The sequence below is a fragment of the Sodiomyces alkalinus genome, assembly GCF_003711515.1.
Source record: "Sodiomyces alkalinus F11 unplaced genomic scaffold SODALscaffold_7, whole genome shotgun sequence".
Classification (NCBI taxonomy): Eukaryota; Fungi; Ascomycota; class Sordariomycetes; order Glomerellales; family Plectosphaerellaceae; genus Sodiomyces; species Sodiomyces alkalinus.
Genome location: NW_021167085.1, coordinates 1,192,365 through 1,209,830, shown reverse-complemented (window position 1 = coordinate 1,209,830; position 17,466 = coordinate 1,192,365). Strand labels below are relative to the sequence as shown.

General features: G+C 51.2%; 5 protein-coding genes across 5 annotated transcripts; 2 read left to right on the top strand and 3 right to left on the bottom strand.

The window, feature by feature from the left end:
* Window positions 1-1,533: 1,533 nt before the first annotated feature.
* Window positions 1,534-3,886, bottom strand: SODALDRAFT_196009 (6-phosphogluconate dehydrogenase). The gene is made up of 5 exons (XM_028607169.1): window positions 3,792-3,886; window positions 3,683-3,715; window positions 3,049-3,604; window positions 2,553-2,987; window positions 1,534-2,472 (listed from the first exon to the last, which is right to left on the bottom strand). The coding sequence occupies exons 1-5, from the start codon at window positions 3,803-3,805 to the stop codon at window positions 2,032-2,034; spliced, it is 1,479 nt and encodes a 492-aa protein (XP_028465217.1). The 5' UTR covers window positions 3,806-3,886; the 3' UTR covers window positions 1,534-2,031.
* Window positions 3,887-6,450: 2,564 nt separating this feature from the next.
* On the top strand, window positions 6,451-7,920 carry SODALDRAFT_334508 (RNA-binding domain-containing protein). The gene has a single exon (XM_028612234.1). It carries the CDS (start codon window positions 6,577-6,579, stop codon window positions 7,717-7,719), a length of 1,143 nt encoding a protein of 380 aa, XP_028465216.1. The 5' UTR covers window positions 6,451-6,576; the 3' UTR covers window positions 7,720-7,920.
* Window positions 7,851-10,619, bottom strand: SODALDRAFT_334507 (solute carrier family 35 member C2). The gene is made up of 3 exons (XM_028612233.1): window positions 9,620-10,619; window positions 9,237-9,519; window positions 7,851-9,166 (listed from the first exon to the last, which is right to left on the bottom strand). Exons 1-3 carry the CDS (start codon window positions 10,388-10,390, stop codon window positions 8,313-8,315), a joined length of 1,908 nt encoding a protein of 635 aa, XP_028465215.1. The 5' UTR covers window positions 10,391-10,619; the 3' UTR covers window positions 7,851-8,312.
* A 2,198-nt stretch (window positions 10,620-12,817) lies between these two features.
* Window positions 12,818-15,578, top strand: SODALDRAFT_280445 (glycosyl hydrolase; the record flags this gene model as incomplete). The annotated part of the gene is made up of 9 exons (XM_028608238.1): window positions 12,818-12,957; window positions 13,113-13,214; window positions 13,270-13,490; window positions 13,556-14,060; window positions 14,134-14,501; window positions 14,557-14,586; window positions 14,672-14,857; window positions 14,930-15,142; window positions 15,310-15,578. The coding sequence occupies 9 exons, from the start codon at window positions 12,818-12,820 to the stop codon at window positions 15,576-15,578; spliced, it is 2,034 nt and encodes a 677-aa protein (XP_028465214.1).
* Window positions 15,579-15,771: 193 nt separating this feature from the next.
* Window positions 15,772-17,056, bottom strand: SODALDRAFT_195894 (hypothetical protein). Its single transcript, XM_028607168.1, has 2 exons — window positions 16,366-17,056; window positions 15,772-16,179 (listed from the first exon to the last, which is right to left on the bottom strand). Exons 1-2 carry the CDS (start codon window positions 16,949-16,951, stop codon window positions 15,914-15,916), a joined length of 852 nt encoding a protein of 283 aa, XP_028465213.1. The 5' UTR covers window positions 16,952-17,056; the 3' UTR covers window positions 15,772-15,913.
* Window positions 17,057-17,466: the final 410 nt, after the last annotated feature.

Below are 17,466 nucleotides of genomic sequence, written 5' to 3'. Positions count from 1 at the left end.
TTCCGTAATCTTATCGTAGTTATTTACTAGGTAGTTATTACTCTATTCCTAGGCGATAGATCTAATAGCTTTTAAAGCGTCTTCCGCCTAATAGTCCGCGCTTAATAGCTCCACGATACCTATATATTTATAGTATATTATCGCTGTTTTCTAGCTTACTACCTAGGCGTCTATATCCTTAGGTATAGCCTTTATAGGCGTGGTGTATTATCGGTATAGGACTAGGGCTTCCTTACGGAGGTCTATAGGTATTAGTCCTACGTGCGCGTGTAGGAGGGTAATCTAGGCCTATAGGTTATTTACGGTATCGTCCTATAGCTAGGCGAGGAGGTTATATAATATAATATGAATAGTTCCTTTAATATAGGAATATACCTCGTTAAATTCCTTCTACTACGCGTCGTAGTCTGCCTTTTCCTCGCGGTATACACGGCGGTCTTATAGGTAGTATGTACGCCCCTTTTTAGAGAGGTCGTTAATAGACGTGGGCGTCCTGGTTAGGAGCTCTTTTATTACGGCTATAGCCGTGGCCTTACGGCGGGCGGCCGTTTTCTTCTTACTAGTAGTCGTGGTAGCGGCCGTGGTAGCCGTGGATTCTATAGTATCCGTGGCCTTATCGCCTTTTAGCGTGATAGTGGAAAACGGAGTAGCCGTGATAGTAGTGGCTATAGCCTCCTCCGCGTTAGGGTCCACGGCGAGGGCTTTATATTTATAAACGTTAGGTGGTATAGGTATAGGGAGGAGATAGGCGTTAGCCTCCTTATCGTTTAGCTTTAGATTAAGGTAGTTATCCTAGTAGGAGGCCGATTTACCGCGTATAGCGCGCTCCTAAACTGCCTAATCCCTTTAGTTAATAAGGGTAGTAGCGGCCGCCTTCTATTTGGCGTTGGATACGTTAGAAGATATCTTTACTAGATTATCGTTTATCGGTTAGTTGATTAATAGGTAGGTTGCTCTGATTAGGTCGATAGTAGCTATTTAAGAGTGCTTATATAGACGTGATTGCTTCTTTATAGTAGAATAGGGGTAGCCTTATTAATATCTATCGTTTTAGGCATTATAAACCGAGCTTATAACTATCGCACATTAAATAGACACTTAACTAATTAACTTAGTAGAGCAGAAATCTTGTGTGTATATATTATATTAAGTTATATCTAGGAGAGTCTCTTATACCCTTAATTTAGGTGGTGAAGACTCTGTTATGGGTACTAAGTTATTTAGATTCTATCCGGTCTTTTCCGGTATCCGCCCCTGTTATATCCGAAGCCCTTAGTTATAGCGTGGATCCCCCTTAGATCCCCTATGGACCACGTCGTGGTCCGTGTGCCTATACGATAACTTCACGAGGATATTTAACTATTAAGAAAAATAGGGGAAAATAAGTATAGATATATAGGAATAATATAACTACAGGGACACATTATATATAACCTGCGACCTCCGGTACTTAGCACGGGCCACTCCGTACCTATAGCTTAGTATAAGGTATATATCGCACGGAGATATATAAGGTACTCTTAGTCTAGAGGAATAGAATATACCTAGATAATTCCGCGTGTACCGTACCTTAACCCGATTATTCTGACAAGTGCCTTACGCAGGAATTTTGTGCTATTTCGACTCGCCCCCCCTTTCTGCGCCCCACCTGCCAAACCGTCAAGGTTCTTATACGGAGTACAATTCTTCAGTAACACGCCCACTATCGATGAAACCCCAAGGAGACGGGACGACCTCGTCGTGGCATCAAGGCAGGCGGTGCTACGATCCGCAGAGTCGAGATACCAGAAGGCCAGGTGAGCAGAGTACGGAGTAACTAACTTTAGCCAGCCGACAGCTACCTGCCTTACCTAAAGCTGAGTGCATTCATCTCGGATCCATTTGGCCCTTATTCAAATACCCCCGTCTGAATATGCTCGTCTTAAAACAATTGAACAGGGCGTGGGTACTATCCCATCTCATTGCCCATTTTGCAACTAACAAGGCCTATATTCTTAGTTCCCGTTCTTCCCAAATTATGAATAAACAATTTTACGCCTGGTAAGTGGATGCGGACACATTTCCACCACGACCGGTCCAGTTAACGTGAATGTCCTTGTCCACGGGGTATTTCTCGGTTGCCGCCTCAGGCTTGACGCGGAAGGTGTGGGCACCGAAGTAGTCGCGCTGAGCCTGCAGCAGGTTGGCGGGCAGGTCCTTCGTGCGGTAGCCGTCGAACCAGGAAAGGGCGGTCGAGAAGGCCGGGGCCGGAATGCCGAGCAGCGCCGCCTTAGCAACAGCGTCTCTCCAGCCGGGCTGAGCCTTGTGGATGGCCTTGTTGAAGAAGTCGTCGAACAGCAGATTCTCCAAGTCGGGATTGTTACGATAAGCTGAGGTGATATCCTTCAGGAAAACTGATCGAATGATGCAACCACCACGCCACATGAGCGCAATCGAGGGCTTGTTCAGCTTCCAGCCGTACTCCTTAGCCGCCTGATTGCGAGAGGAGAAGGTTAGTACTGAATGACATATAGACAAGGGTGAAAGAAAGGGGGCGGTTCGGAGGAACGAACCTCCTGCATCAGCATGAAGCCCTGAGCATAGGAGATGATCTTGGAGGCGTATAGAGCCTGCTCCAGGTCATCGAGGAACTCCTCCCTGTTGCCCTCGAACTTGTTGCTCCTTCCTACATACTCAAGGACTTGAGAGGCCTTGGTGCGCTCATCCTTGATGGCGGACAAGCAGCGGGCCAGGACGGCCTCGGCAATGAGGGTAACGGGCTGGCCGAGATCGAGGGCGTTGACCGCAGTCCACTTTCCGGTGCCCTTCTGACCCGCCTTGTCGAGGATCTTCTCGACGAGAGGAGTGCCGTCGTCGTCGTTGAAGTAGAGAATATCACGGGTGATCTCGACCAGGAACGAGTCCAGTACACCGTTGTTCCACTTGGCAAAGACATCGCCCATCTCCTTGCTGGACATGCCCAGGCCACGCTTCATGATGTCATACGCCTGTCCGTGCTGTCAGTATGTGCCGCATAGTCTGCTAGGAGCGGTTGGGAAGGCGCCTTACCTCGCAGATAAGTTGCATGTCGCCATACTCAATGCCGTTGTGGACCATCTTGACGTAGTGACCAGCACCCTCGTCGCCTACCCAGTCGCAGCAAGCCTCGCCATCGCTCTTGGCCGCAATCGCCTGGAAGATGTCCTTGAGATAAGGCCAGGCCTCCTCATTGCCACCGGGCATCAGAGACGGGCCGTAGCGCGCACCCTCCTCGCCTCCGGAGACACCAGAGCCCACGAAACGGAGGCCCTTGCTAGCGCAGTACTGCGTACGGCGGTTGGAGTCGGGGAAGTGGGAGTTGCCACCATCAATGATGATGTCACCGCTCTCCAGGAGGGGAATGAGGGTCTCGATGTAGTCGTCCACAGCTTTGCCAGCCTGGACCAGGAGCATCACACGGCGAGGCTTCTTGAGCTTGGAGACGAACTCCTCGATAGAGTGGGCGCCAACAATGGACTTGCCCTTGGCCTCGTTCTCGAGAAACCGGTCGACTTTTGCCACAGTTCGGTTGAAGGCGGCAATGGTGTAGCCATGGTCGGCCATGTTAAGGATGATGTTCTGTCCCCTGGAAGGTACAGCATTCTGTTTAGCGCACGGAGCGTTCTCCTAAAACAAGGCGACAATGGAAGCAGAATCAACTTACATGACAGCGAGGCCAATAAGGCCAAGATCCGCACTTTCCACCTAGTCAGCATGCGTCCATGTTCGCACTGGTGAGGAATGATGACGTCGGAGATTAGGACGGAACTTACACGGGGCCAGACATGGTGGTGATGTGGAGGAAGACGCGGTGACGAGATTCTTCTTGGATCGGAGTGCCAGGACAGGAGAAGGATATGGGAAGCTTGGTTCTTTATCGTGGGAAAAAAAAAGAAGTGAAATCGGGAGAGGGGACGAGGAAGAGGGGGGAGGGGAAGGAGGGGGAGGGGTTAAGCTATTATTATAAAGTATCGCCTTTCAGGACTGGTACCAGCCCCACTACCGTCAACGAGAGGTAAGGGATACCTTAACGGTACACACTCAGTCGAGACGGGGGGGAGTAAAAGGCAACAAGTTAATACAGTATGAAATCTCGGGGCGTGGAGATCGTCTTCCCGTCTACGACGGACCCCCACAGCTGCCTACCTCGTCCAGTCTAGTCGATTGAATGGGAACTTCAAAATTTACGCTCACGTTTGTTACAATGTGTGTTCTCCAAGCCCGATCCAGGCTGCTGGTGGAACTCGGGAACGGTCTTCCCTGAAAAGGCTCCCGCTAGCAAATAATTTTGTTGGGTCCTATCTCTTTCCACCAACAAGGCGTCAAAAGCTTGATATGCACAAAGTACGCGCGGTGTTGCCAATCTGCTTGCAGTCGTGTCACGAAAGCATACCAGTTAACTAGAAGGGTTGCTGGAGGATGTCCAGGGAACACGGAGGTTATAATTCATTCTACCTGAACATTCGATGCCTTCCATACGGCATTGCTTGACGTTTGAGTAAACTTCATATCGCGTTCGGTGCCTTCAACGACTCTTCAATCAGGAACCCTGATAGTGACTTCAGACATATATCTGTCTTCAGTCAGGTTGCTGGCTTCATACTCGGGTAGCTCAACCTTTTTATGCCCTACGTTAGTGTTCAAAGTTTACATATGGATGAGTCTTGCGCTCTTGTTTCGATGTACTACTCCGGAGACCTCTGAGATATTACCAGAGCTGCACACACTTCGTGATATTGCTGAGATATTTGGATGTTGATTGCGTTGCGTACTGAACCCGCAAAAAAGCCAGATTTACTCCGTGAGAAATGCGCCCCAATCATTCCTATAATAAGACTGAGGTTAAACATTGAACATATGTATTCGGCAAGTACCTTCAGAGTATTACGGGCGACGGAGCCGCCGGAAGACATGGGGCGCTCAGTGGGGGAGGTTTACATACAACCCACGCTGTCTTCTCACTCAGCGTCCTCGTAACCATAGTGGTGTTTCGGGATCGGTGGGGTGTCATTTGCCCCTCCATCCCCTCCCCTTCCAAACACACAGTAGGTACATGCTATTCGTACATTCAGCGCTGTACCTAGGTACTTACGTATAGAAAAGCTTCATATGCCATCATGCGTCTTCAACAATGCCCGTGGATATATAACCAGTTCGTCCTCTGCCGGAGGATCCAAGACGCTCAAGTCCTATGCCCTGCCTACATTACATGGCGAGTACGAAAATTACGTGCTTACACAAAGATAGGAGGGGAGGGGCAGTTGTCACCAATACCTCATGCCAAGCAACTTCTCCCAGCCAACATAATTCGTACTTCGTGCGATTGGAACTGTGCTGGATCGCTCTCATATCGGAAATTTACGCTCGTGGCAAAATCTATACTGCATGTCCGCCGTCGACCACATGCCGGCCTTTCTGTTTTCCTCTGTGACCGGACTATGTGTGTAATCCAAGCGGTTCGAAATTATGATGGTAGTCAAAAGCGGTTCGAATCATCATTTCTAATTGGCTCGTGTTGTTGCAAAAAGCGGAATCCACGGCCCCTCTGTCGGACTCGGACGCAGAAGTCGCGAAGATTGATTACCTGCAGTCATCTCATCTCCGTGGGATTCCCCGCTCCACGGGTAAAGGAGAGAAAATGTCGCAACTTCAAATTTCGCACGGCCAGGTTGGTTGATCCTCTGGCTGGGCCGCTACTTCCGGCTACGTACTGAATGGCGGCAATAGCGGGAGAGACACCCGAGCATCCAATTCTTGTCCGTACGCCGTAGTCGAGATGAATGTGTTTTTTTGGCAGCCTCGAAACCAGGTTGGTTGGCTCGTTATTTATCAAGGAATTCACGGAACTGCTTGAACCAGAAAGCAGAGCCGCGACTGGGGTTGATGACCATAACCCCAACTAATTCTTATACGTTATACACGTACAAGAATATAATACACAATATTGGGTAATTACTTCTTCCACGTTTGCTAACTTAACACGGACTAAGTACAAAATAATTACCGTGTATTTGACTTTCCCAATAAACTGAGTTAGCCGGGTAATTAATGGATAATATCCTTGTGGCGTGTTTTGCCTGTGAACTTACATAAGGTAGGTAATGTAGGTGTATGCAGCACGTAAGTACATACGCGTGTTTCACCCAGACACATAACTTGTAGAAAAGGTTTCGAACGACACTACTCTGTATCTAGAGATTTATAGGTAGAGACATACGTAGAATAACTATTCGTACCCAGCGCTGTATTTTCAGTGAAGAATGGCAGAGGTCGGATCGTTAGTCAGAATGTGGCTTGACTCCTCACGTGACCTACAAAAGCCACGCCCTTGGCTTAAGCTCATCGAGAATCCCATCCAGCCTTTCAACAATCTTTCCAAGATCATCAGCCGTAAACAGGCACCAGACTCCAACAGTGTACTGCAGTCCTGCAACTCCTTCGACTCGCACTCCTCCTTATTGACGAACGAAGGCGGTATTTGAGCAGAGAGCGCCTCAGAGGGTACGTTTCACAAACAGTAAAGCCAAATCGCTCTTCCAAATCCGCAGTTCATTCATCATGGCCTACCCGCCCCCTCCAGGTATTTCGAACGTCTCTAGGAACACTAGTACTGCTCCGGGCGCCCCTCACCCTTCACTGCCAGCCCGCCCGCCCGCTTCAAGCAGTGTCACTACCGAAGGGGGCTTCAAATCTTCGTTCAAACCTGCGTTTTCAACGCCAGCGCCCCCCGCATACTCGAGCGCCCCTGGCTATGGCACTGGGGCTCCCCCTGCTCCAGGCCAGTACGGCCCATCTTCCTACCCGAGCTACACACAAGCCCCTGCGTCCTCATCAGTGAGCGCAGCGCCTTACCAGAGCCGACCTACGTCCTATCAATACAACCAGCGCCCAAATTACCAACAAAGCGGATACCATGCGACAACTCGCAACGGAGCAACGTTCGGGCCCGCGGTCACCCCGCAGATTCGAAACCCCTTTCCTGCTCCCAGTGCAACCGCCGACTCATCATACGACCCTGAGATGGCGGCGCAAATAGCACAATGGCAAAGCGCTTATGCCCCGAGGGACAGCACTACCAACGTCAACGGCCCGACCGGTCCCACGATTTACGCAGCCCCGACGGTGACGAATCCCACCGCCCAGTCGGCAGCCGACGCCACCGCTGCCGCCGCCAATCCGCCGGAGAAGCAAAAGACAGTGGCCCGCGAAGGCGGCGGGAAGAAGTGGACCGATGACTCCCTCCTAGAGTGGGATCCTTCACACCTGCGCCTTTTCGTCGGCAATCTAGCAGGTGAGGTAACGGACGACTCGCTTCTCAAAGCATTCGCACGCTGGCAGTCAGTCCAAAGGGCCCGCGTCATCCGCGACAAGCGCACGAGCAAGTCCAAGGGTTATGGCTTTGTCAGCTTCAGCGACGCGGACGACTTCTTCCAGGCCGCCAAGGAGATGAACGGCAAGTATATCCAAAGCCACCCCGTCGTCGTCCGCAAAGCCAAGACGGAGATCAAGGTCACGAACGTCAAGGGTCGGGACAGCCGCGGCGGCGGGAAGAAGCATAAGAGCGGCAGCGGGGCTGGTGCGGGTGGTAGACAGGAGGGCGCCGGTGGTGCAAGCTACGATTCCGTTTTAGGGCCTACGCATCACGGCGGCGTGACCAAGCCAGGCCAGAAAACGAAGAACGGCCTGAAATTGCTCGGTTGACGGTCAATTTTATCCCGCATACAAAAAACTACATGCTGCTAGACAGGCTCATGATGAGGACCTAGGGGATATACAGGGACATTGGGCTCAGGCATGGCAGGAGTTTGGTGTTTCATACCCTTTTTGTCAAGGCCTCTGAGAGAGAGTACATAGCCTCAAGAAGATAATAATACGCCACGACTCGTTGAGTTGTAGTTCTTGAACCTAATGCCTGGTCTTTGTATTCTGGGTATCACCATATTATGTATATATAGCAAGACGATGGGATGTAAACGTTTCTCAGAAAGCCGTCCAGCACCAACCTGCTCCTCCTCGCACCCGACGGAGTAGTGACCTCTAAGGTAGTCTTGTGCAGGTACACCATCCCAACTATTCCTCGCCCGACATGACCCAATATCAATATGTCCCAGTTTGTGACCTCTGATTTCGACCCGACCTGCTTGATTTCCTTTACTCGTTGTCGTGTTTCTTTTGGGCAGAAAATTTCGCCACTGTATCTCCTGGCAAGGCTCCGAGTTTCGGTCTGTACCGAATGGACAGCCACGATCTTCTAATGTTGTCGGGGCCGACAGGCCTGGCCAGACATAGTGTTGTTACTTATCTCGGAAAGCCTGCGCTGCACGCATCTCTTGCGACTCTTGCTGGGTATCTTGCATTGGGTTTGGGAGAATGTCACCATCAACGGTGACTAGATTCTCCGCCATTTCAGAGCTGTTTCGGCCGAGTAGACCAACATCTTCGCCTGCGTTATCTTCGTTGTCACTACCACTGTTACTGGTCATGTCCTCGAGACCCATGTGTCCGCGGCGAACGTTTTCCTGGGCATCTTGACGCATCTTGGATATCTTAATCCAATTGTAGGCGATGATAGCGACCGTCGTTGTAGCAAGGCCAATGGCATTGACTGGGGTGAGCTGGTCGTCGAAGACTAGAGCGGCAGCAGAGATGGTGATGACCTCTTTGAAGATGCCGGCGATAGAAAGGGTGACGACAGAAGTCCTCTGGAGGAGGGCAAACTCGGAGGCTGTCATCAGAAAAGCGATGCAGCCGGGGAACAAAAGGAAAAAGGGCGTTACGATGCCCCATTCGTCGTAGAGAATCCGGAAACCGTCAAAAAGGGCGCTGAAGCCCTCAACAGGAATAGCGATGATCATGAGAACGACGAACATGACGGGTGCGAGGAAGAAGATGCTGGAGAAGGGGTTCGAAGTAGCTGGATTTCGCAGGAGCATGATCTGGGTCAGCGCCCAACGAAAACCAGAGAAGAAGGCGGCCGATAAGACGAGAATGAAGCCGCCCAGCTTAAACTCGACTTCGCCGGACACCATAAGAATGACACCCATGGTCATGGTGGCTATAATGGCAACCAGTCGCCATGTTGGAGCTTCTAGTCGGAAGAGGAAGGCGAAGATCAATACAAACGCCAAGTTGGATGATTTGCACATGGCTAGGAGGCGAAGTTAGATCATGTATCCATACCCGTGGGTGGCTTGCTTAAATTGCGTCAACAAACTTACTGTAGAATGTCAATGTGACGAATTTGAGCGAGGTGTTACTTAGTCCGATATCAAGGCCTGTGGCCGTACCACAGGGCCCAACTCTTGTAAGGTAAAACCATATGGACATCGGAGACCCTTCGGGCCCTGTATCTGAGCTGCGCGAGGCATTCTTCGGCCGTAGTGAGGGAACGAAATATAAAACTAGAGCAGCAAGGAAAAATTGAACCAGCATATGGCATGCTGTTGTGAATAAGGGAAAGGAGAAGTTGAGCCGGTCTGCGTCAAACATCCATTTGTTATACTGCATGGAGAAGCATATCAGATCAGAACCGAACTGGGACGTTACCACCATGGTACACCAGAACGACGGGGATGCTGAGGGAGAATATTTGCATACGTACCAAAGAGATGCTTAGAGAGAAGAAATACCAGAGCACAATCAAGGCCGTGTTGACGAGAATGCTCCTGACAACGTTGTGATCGGCCTCTTTCTTCTCTTCGGCGCTAATCTCGTCGCCCCTGACGAAACGCTGGTCCAGCAGCGTATTACGCCTCCTCTTCCGCCTCTTGTGCCGCTTGTCCTTCTTATTAAGTCCCGTCTCCTCGTCGTCATGCAGGTCTTCATCAGAAAGACTGTAGTCCACCGAGTCCAGAGAATGACGGGGCATATCGTCCGTCTGCTCTTCTGAAATCTTGGGTTCTTCGGGGAGTCCGAGTCCAGGGGCCCTGATTGAGTCGGCACGATCACGAGAGCGAGGAACCCGCTCGGAATTGTTGTTGCTGTTGCTGTTGTAGCTCGAGCCTACGCTCTGCATGAGGCTACTACGGCGTCGACGGTGACCGGCCCCCTTCATCGGCTCCATCTCTATGTCGTTTGCCCCCTCGGCTGGGCTTCCTATCGATTGTATTCGGGGATCAGAGGCATCCCAAATGATTGCATGGGAAGAGGGAGGGAGGGACGAGCTAGTGGTGGTCGCGGAGGTGGAGGGAGCGGTGGGAGTGGGTCCGAGGTCGCGGTGGGACAGGAAACTGTCGTCGTGGCCGTCGTTGTCCGCGTTGTCGATGCCGTCAGTGCTGTCGCTACTGGGACGCGTTGAGGGACGTTGGGAGGCGGCAAAAGGGGTGAAACGAAGGGAAGGCGACGTGGATTGGCGGGAAGAAGAGGGCGTCATGGGTTTATTCTTCCTGAACGGCCTCCGATGGGGAGGAGTTATGCACTGCACCAACCTGTGTCCTCAGTCCCAAGCCCACCGACACAAACATACAGGGCAGGGACGGACTCTGTAGTAGTTTCGGATAGTGCCTGTGCGGCCGCTCAGGGATCGAGCAGAGTGGAGGTCTTTATTAGTGGTCTGTCTTGGAAACACAGGTCTGGGGCATGACCTGGCCTAGGCCAGCTTGGGAACCTATGGGAAAGTGGAATCTATGAAGTTGGACTGGAGCAAAATGCATTGACTAACTGAATGGGATAATTAAAGGGCTTTACTAGGGAGCCAGTACAGATGACTATTTTGCCAGTAAAATGGTGGGGCCCGCCAAGCATGATAAGCTACTTAAGTACCACACCTATTCATATGTATAACTTAAGTAGCCACACATTTAGAGAGGGTCAGTAACTTACACAGGTACCTTTAACCTATAGGATCCATATAAACCCCCGACCCTTCCCGTAACGGTACCTATTCGTGTGTAATAAGACTGACTACCTTCATCCGTTCGAGTATCTAGGTAGGAAGTAAGCCCTGCTTAAACCTTAGAGGGTAGCTGTACCGTCGGTTGTTTTGGTGGTGTTACGGCGCGTTTAATTGATAATGCCAAAAAAAAAGAGAGACAGAAAGGGAGGAAGGTCCTGTTAGCCCGGAATTGAACCGAAGTCACGCCCCAATATCGACCTTCCACCATCTGACATTTATAAGATGTTTCCTCTTATTATTTGGGCTTGCCTATGTACCGAGACAGACAGTGGAAATAAGGAGATAGTCTCCGAGTTACGCCTTGCGGTAATTCACTTCGTCTTCTATACTCCGCCGTGACCAGATTTGTACTTCATACGAAGAAATACTTCCATATTTCCTTCGTTGTCGGGGAGCCTTGTCTCCTCCTGTTTATGACATGTCTCTTCCGATCCGATCTCTCGGTTCTCGGCGCTCCACATAAGTGGCTGGCCCGTCTCATTGCTTCTTCACTGCCGAGTACACGTACATCCTGTTGGGAAACACCGTACTTCATACGCAGTGCGGAAACATTATGCGGATAGATACCTATTCGTAAAACACCAGTTCACTTTATTAACGTGTGGATAGACGGTTCTCTTAGCAACAGGTTTCAGCCACATAATAAGTGTTCGGCTTACTCTCGAGTCATAACACCTGATACGGAGTGATGCTTTAAGATTTCAGTCGAGATTCTGTAAGCCGTAAGACCCAATGCTTATATGTCCAACTCTTCTCCGTACTATACGAAGTAATATGTCGTCGCAATTACAGCAGCAAACTAGGCCCGTGCACTACCTTATTGATCGAACCCCCACCCATTGCCCCATCCCCACACACCGTCCCGCAGCTCATTGATCAACTTCGGGTTGTGGTAGTTCTACCTAGGCCTCACAGCCACGCTGAGATCAGCGACGGTTAAAGAATGCGTTGGAAAAGCTGTCGGGATAGGCTTCACCCCGATTTTAGCGGCCAGACCCAGCCCCTGCGGCTCTGTCATCAGCTTAAATAGCTACCAACCATTAATCAGACATGCTGGAATTTGTTGATCCCCTGTTAATATCAATTCCCAGACGTTTAGTGCTGGCGGCTGGCATTCCATCTCACGGGTGGGTCGACGATTCTCTTCAGCATCACTACCGGTCAGACAGCGCTCACACTGCGGGGGCAGATGTTATTGTAGCTTACTCAGAAGCTTAAGGTACCTTAGAAACTGCCTCGACGCACCCTTATAATACGAGACGGTTCGCCAGTTACAAACCCGGGACCCTTTCCTGTACCGTACTTGATTGCTCTTTATATGTGCAAAGCGCGAAAGACGAAGTACATGGCTGGTCTGCAGGTGACGTCACGGCGAGAGGATTCAACTTCCTAAGTCCTGTCTATTACACGTACCTTACCCCTCATCCGGAGTGTTTTCCCATTCACTAAAGCTAGTAGTACTTCGATTTCGTCTCGAACTCGCGCTTGTGTTCAGGTCAATTCTGCTAGAGCTGCGTCAGAACAACCGTTACTCGGGTTCCTACCTACCTTAGGTACCTGAGGTATGTCCTCCCTCTTCCCACTTGCTTCAAATCCGTACATCCTCTAACCGGATGCTTGGGACACTTTGAGCAGCTATAAGCTAAGTCACCTCGGAGTTTCTAAGCCGTTGACCCTCATTGCTTGGAGTTTCGGCCCTAGCAGCTTTGTGCCTGCCGTTGGCTTCAGTTCCGTAACATACATTCAGTCACTCTGCCCGCATTTCTCAACTGCCGGCTCCCATATTCGAGAGACCAACACTCCCCATTGAACCCAGATAAGTGGTAATAGTTCGAAGGTTCAACTACCCAGAAGACTGGGCAGTCAACCTAAATACTCGGTCGATCTCGTCCATTGTGCATCACCATGCCACCCCGCACCGACAAAGTCTCACCGGGAGATAGCCCTCATGGGGACTACCTACCCATGGAAGACTATGGTATGATTGGTAACATGCATACTTGTGCCCTTGTGGGTATGAACGGCTCGGTAGACTTTATGTGTTGGTAAGTTTACAGTCACCTATTCGTGTTTGGACCTGACTTGAGCTTTTTACTTGTCATCCTCTTTTGCCATCTGTTCTGGAGCTCGAAGGTCAAGCTTCTTGTAATACGATGAGCACAGAGCCGTGGGAATAAAGGGACCGTCTGACCCATGGTAGGCCGGACTTCGACTCGCCCAGCGTCTTTTGTCGCCTCCTTGACAAAGACAAGGGAGGTTTCTTCAGCATCTCCCCTCCCTCCCCAATGCCTTGTGCCACCAAGTGAGTTGCGCATTTTGCTGTTTCGCCGTTGCGCTCGCTAAAATTGTGCTACAAGACAGCAATACCTGCCCTCGTCCAATATCCTCCAAACCCGTTATATTCACGATGATGGAGTTGTCGATGTCGTTGACTTCTTTCCGCGCCCTAAGACGGCCTCTGTCATAACAAAGGGAGGGCCTCGGCAAACTTCTTTTCGCGAAACGTATCGGATCCAAGAGGAGCTGAAGAGGTGGCTCGTTCGCCGGGTCGAGTGTATTCGCGGCGAGCTTGAGCTTGGTGAGCCTTAGCTAACGGTCTCATGTCGTTGACCATCGGCTTTAGCTGACATATACATCCCGCAGTCGTCGAGATCTTCCCCGCTTTCCACTACGCCCTGGAGTCACACGTCACTACTTTGCTTCGAGCAGAACTAGGAGATGAGAGCAAGGTCGCTACGTTCCGTAGCGCAAGCACCAAACTGCAGCTCGACGTAGTCGTCGATCGCGGCGACGTGGATGGCGGCGAAGAGCCCTACGTCTGTTTCCACACAGAAAAACGTAATGGAATGCTTGGTGAAGGACTTGTGGCACATATCAAAGTCCAGGAGGGCCAGGCAATCTCCTTTGTCCTGCGAGATGATATACCAAATCATGTGACAAAGAACATCGGCACCGAAGTGCTCGATCGGCAGCAGCACGATACTCAGTCGTTCTGGTATCACTGGATCTCCCAGAGCACATACAAGGGTCGATGGCGAGAGGTTGTTCAGAGGAGTCTCCTGATACTGAAGATGTTGACGTACGAGCCTACCGGAGCCATTCTTGCAGCTCCCACCTTCTCCGTTCCAGAAGCCATTGGTGGTACAAGGTTCGTCGAAGTTCCGTTTTCCCTAGGACGTAGGACGAGGACTTGTTCACTGACTGGACACGTCCCCCGAAAGGAACTGGGACTACCGCTACTCTTGGGTTCGAGATGCCAGCTTCACCATCTACATCCTCCTTCGCTTGGGCTATTCACAAGAGGCTGATGCCTACATGCGCTTTATCAATGAGCGCCTCGAAAAGTCGTTGACCCCAGACGGAGGCCTGCCCATCATGTTCACGATCCGTGGCGAGACAGACATACCAGAGATCGAGCTTGATCACCTTGAGGGCTACAGGGGGAGCAGCCCAGTTCGCATTGGTAACGGCGCGGCATTCCATCACCAGTTCGACATCTATGGGGAGCTCATGGATGGTATCTACCTCTACAACAAGTACGGCAAGCCAGTCAGTTGGGACCAGTGGTGCGCCGTCAGGCGCATGCTTGGTACGTGATATGCACTCGTGTCCTAAGCATACCCATCCGGCATCAAAGCTGACAGTCCTAGATTACGTCTTGACTATCAAAGACGGTGCGTCCAGGCCCGCCCAGCCCTCGTTTATATCTGCCATGTCATAAGCCACTAATATGATGTTTTCTGCTTCTGCTTCCGACAGAGCCCGATATGTCCATCTGGGAAGTCCGGAACAACAAACAGCATTTTGTCTACTCGAAAATCATGCTCTGGGTCGCCTTTGACCGCGGGTTGCGTCTGGCTGAGAAGCGTAACCTTCCCTGCCCCAATCGCACCAAATGGCTCGCGGCAAAAGATGGTCTTATGGAGGAGATCATGGAAAAAGGTAGTTCGCTTGCAGTGTCCCTTCCATTTCCCGCCCTGTGACCCTGAAATTCTTGAACTCACATACCGCGTCTAGGGTACAACACGGAAATGAAATGTTTCGTCCAGAGCTACGAGAACAATACCCTACTGGATGCATCCATCCTCATTGCGCCGCTCGTCTTCTTCGTCGCTCCGAACGACCCTCGTTTCCTCAACACCATGGACCGAATTCTACTACCTCTCGAGAAAGGTGGTCTGACAAGCGCGGGGTTGGTCCATCGCTACGATACGGAACTTGCAGACGACGGTACGTTGGAAAGAAAAAAAGAAAACAAAAGATGATGTGACTTCCTTGCTGGTCCTCGGCACATTTCATGCCTATACAGGCCTAACATCTGCGGTTAATTTCTGGCCGCACGTCCTGTGCCCTGCACCACTCCCAAAACTAGATAAGACAACTCTAACGCTGCCTAGGGGTCGGCGGCCACGAGGGCGCATTCAGCATGTGCACCTTCTGGTTAGTCGAAGCTTTGACGCGGGCTAGCGTCCACGAACCGCGCTACCGTGCGCGTGCTGTTAATATGTTCGAGAACGTCCTCAGCTTCTCCAATCATCTCTGCATGTTCTCGGAGGAGATTGCTCGCACTGGAGAACAGCTCGGGAACACGCCGCAGGCTTTCAGTCACCTGGCGCTCATCAGCGCTGCGTTCAATCTCGATCGCGTGACCGAAGGCAAGCATTAGCTGAACTGCGGATTTTTTTTTTGGTACGGCAGCGGGTACAGCTGAATCCATCGTGAATATATCGGCCCGGATTTAGGTGGCGAACTTGGGGTAGATATGCATCAGGACATGTCGTGTATTAATCGATCCATCTCCATTATTTCTCCCCGTGAATTGGTGTCCTCCTCCTCTGGAGGTATCCGGGATAGGCTTCGTAGCGCCCAAAACTTCAGTGATGGTTGGTCTTGATCCACAAAACCGGTTGGTACTGTGACTCGCACGGAAGCCAGCAGCTAAATATGTATTGACGTCTAACACCACGACTGTTGTGAAGCGAAGTCAGGAGCGTCATCGTATCATGACAGCTCCATGCTGTCCTTCTCGTCCCCCAGTCGATCACCAACGGAGCTGAGCCCTGAGCTGGGAGGTCTGGAGTCTGCAGCCGATGATCGTACTGGAGAGGACGGTGGTGATGGGCTGCGCATCATCTGCATCCATTTATGGATGCTCGATAGCTCGCCGCCCTCCACCAAGACCTCTGGAGAAGACTCGATACCTTTTCCGAGAATTGTTCCGTGGAACTTGAAGTCCTCGGTTGATTTTGAATGTTTGGACAATAGGGCTAGATTAATGAGAGAGAGAGAGAGAGAGAGAGAGATTACCGTTAGCTTAAGCTTTTCCAGCGCTTGATTCCAGGCGACGTCGGAACATGAGTTGACGCAGCAAAGGCGTGCGGAAGACAGGGCAGGAAGAGCAAAGCAATCGGAAGTTCGTAACCATGCCACAAGCAGAGACGGAAGCCACATACCGTTTAGGTAGTCGGTCGCCGAACTATCTCCTTCGGCAGTCCCAGCCGTCACTACCCCGTCGCCTAGACCCGCGATGACCATCTCCCTAATGGCGCGGCACTTGGACCCGGAGAACCAGGCGATGAACTCATCCACGCCCCGGGTGTCCTCGGCCATCCGGTCGCGATCGGAGCCCAATATGAATTTCCTTTGTTCTTGGTGCAGCTGTTCATGCTGCCGTTGTTGTTCGGTCCCTGGGTCGGGTTCGAGGAAGCGCTCTCTGATGGCAAATGCCCCTGCCTCTTCTAGGGCCATGCGCACATTAACAATTGTGATAGAGGGGTTGATCGGTGAATCGTATGGCTGGGTCTCTTCATCGTCGTTTAGGCCGTCACTTGTGACTGCTGCTGCTGCTGCGGCGGTAGTAGAAGCGTTATCTAAGGCATGAGCGGAGGTGGCATGGCAAAGAGACAGGAGATACCGGGCAGCAAGTTCGGTGAATGTGTCGATTACAACGGGCCGGGCAGCGTGATACCCTGTCGCGCGGAGGATCTGGAGCACGCAAGGGCGGAGGAATGCGTGGAAGAGTGTTGTGGGAGGAGTCATTGCTCTGGTTTCTTTTTCTCTTAATTGCTTCTTTCGACAGAGCAAGAAGAGCCTGGGGCGATTGAGAAGGATAGAGAAGAAAGTGCGGGTTGTATGGTCGCAAGCTTGAAAGAAACACCCTGAGGCGGCTTTGAGAAGGGGCCAGGAGTACTAGGAACCTTCCCAGGAGGTTGTTGATCTAATAGAGCAAAGTTGCCCCTCCTAGCGCAGGCTACGAAGCAGATGGCTGAGGGAAGCTCTTCATTGACTGAAGAAGACGACAAACCATAATGCTCTGTAATTGATGTGCGATAGTACTGGCGACGGGGATTCTGCTCCTGGGCAACGCCTTTGGGGCCAGGCCAGGTAAATTTATGTAGTGAAGGAGCTGAGATCGCCTACCTGCACACCGGAGCACTGTTTCCCATTGGTGAATTTCAATTATGCAATAATGGAGGTATGTTTGCAGCTATGATGGCTAATGCTCTAACGGATAGATTCTCGCCGGCCACACCGAAGGAAGGGACCAACGATTT

Excerpts from the sequence above, each read along its gene's own strand:
- SODALDRAFT_196009 (XM_028607169.1), bottom strand. Across the intron at positions 2,988-3,048 it reads ACATGCAACTTATCTGCGAG|GCGTATGACATCATGAAGCG; the intron begins GTAAGGCGCCTT and ends CAGCACGGACAG. Across the intron at positions 2,473-2,552 it reads GCTTCATGCTGATGCAGGAG|GCGGCTAAGGAGTACGGCTG; the intron begins GTTCGTTCCTCC and ends TCTCGCAATCAG.
- SODALDRAFT_334508 (XM_028612234.1), top strand. The coding sequence starts at position 6,577 with ATGGCCTACCCGCCCCCTCCAGGTATTTCGAACGTCTCTAGGAACACT.
- SODALDRAFT_334507 (XM_028612233.1), bottom strand. The coding sequence starts at position 10,390 with ATGACGCCCTCTTCTTCCCGCCAATCCACGTCGCCTTCCCTTCGTTTC. Across the intron at positions 9,520-9,619 it reads TCTCTCTAAGCATCTCTTTG|TATAACAAATGGATGTTTGA; the intron begins GTACGTATGCAA and ends TTCTCCATGCAG. Across the intron at positions 9,167-9,236 it reads CGTCACATTGACATTCTACA|CCATGTGCAAATCATCCAAC; the intron begins GTAAGTTTGTTG and ends TTCGCCTCCTAG.
- SODALDRAFT_195894 (XM_028607168.1), bottom strand. The coding sequence starts at position 16,951 with ATGACTCCTCCCACAACACTCTTCCACGCATTCCTCCGCCCTTGCGTG. Across the intron at positions 16,180-16,365 it reads GGCGACCGACTACCTAAACG|CCCTATTGTCCAAACATTCA; the intron begins GTATGTGGCTTC and ends TCATTAATCTAG.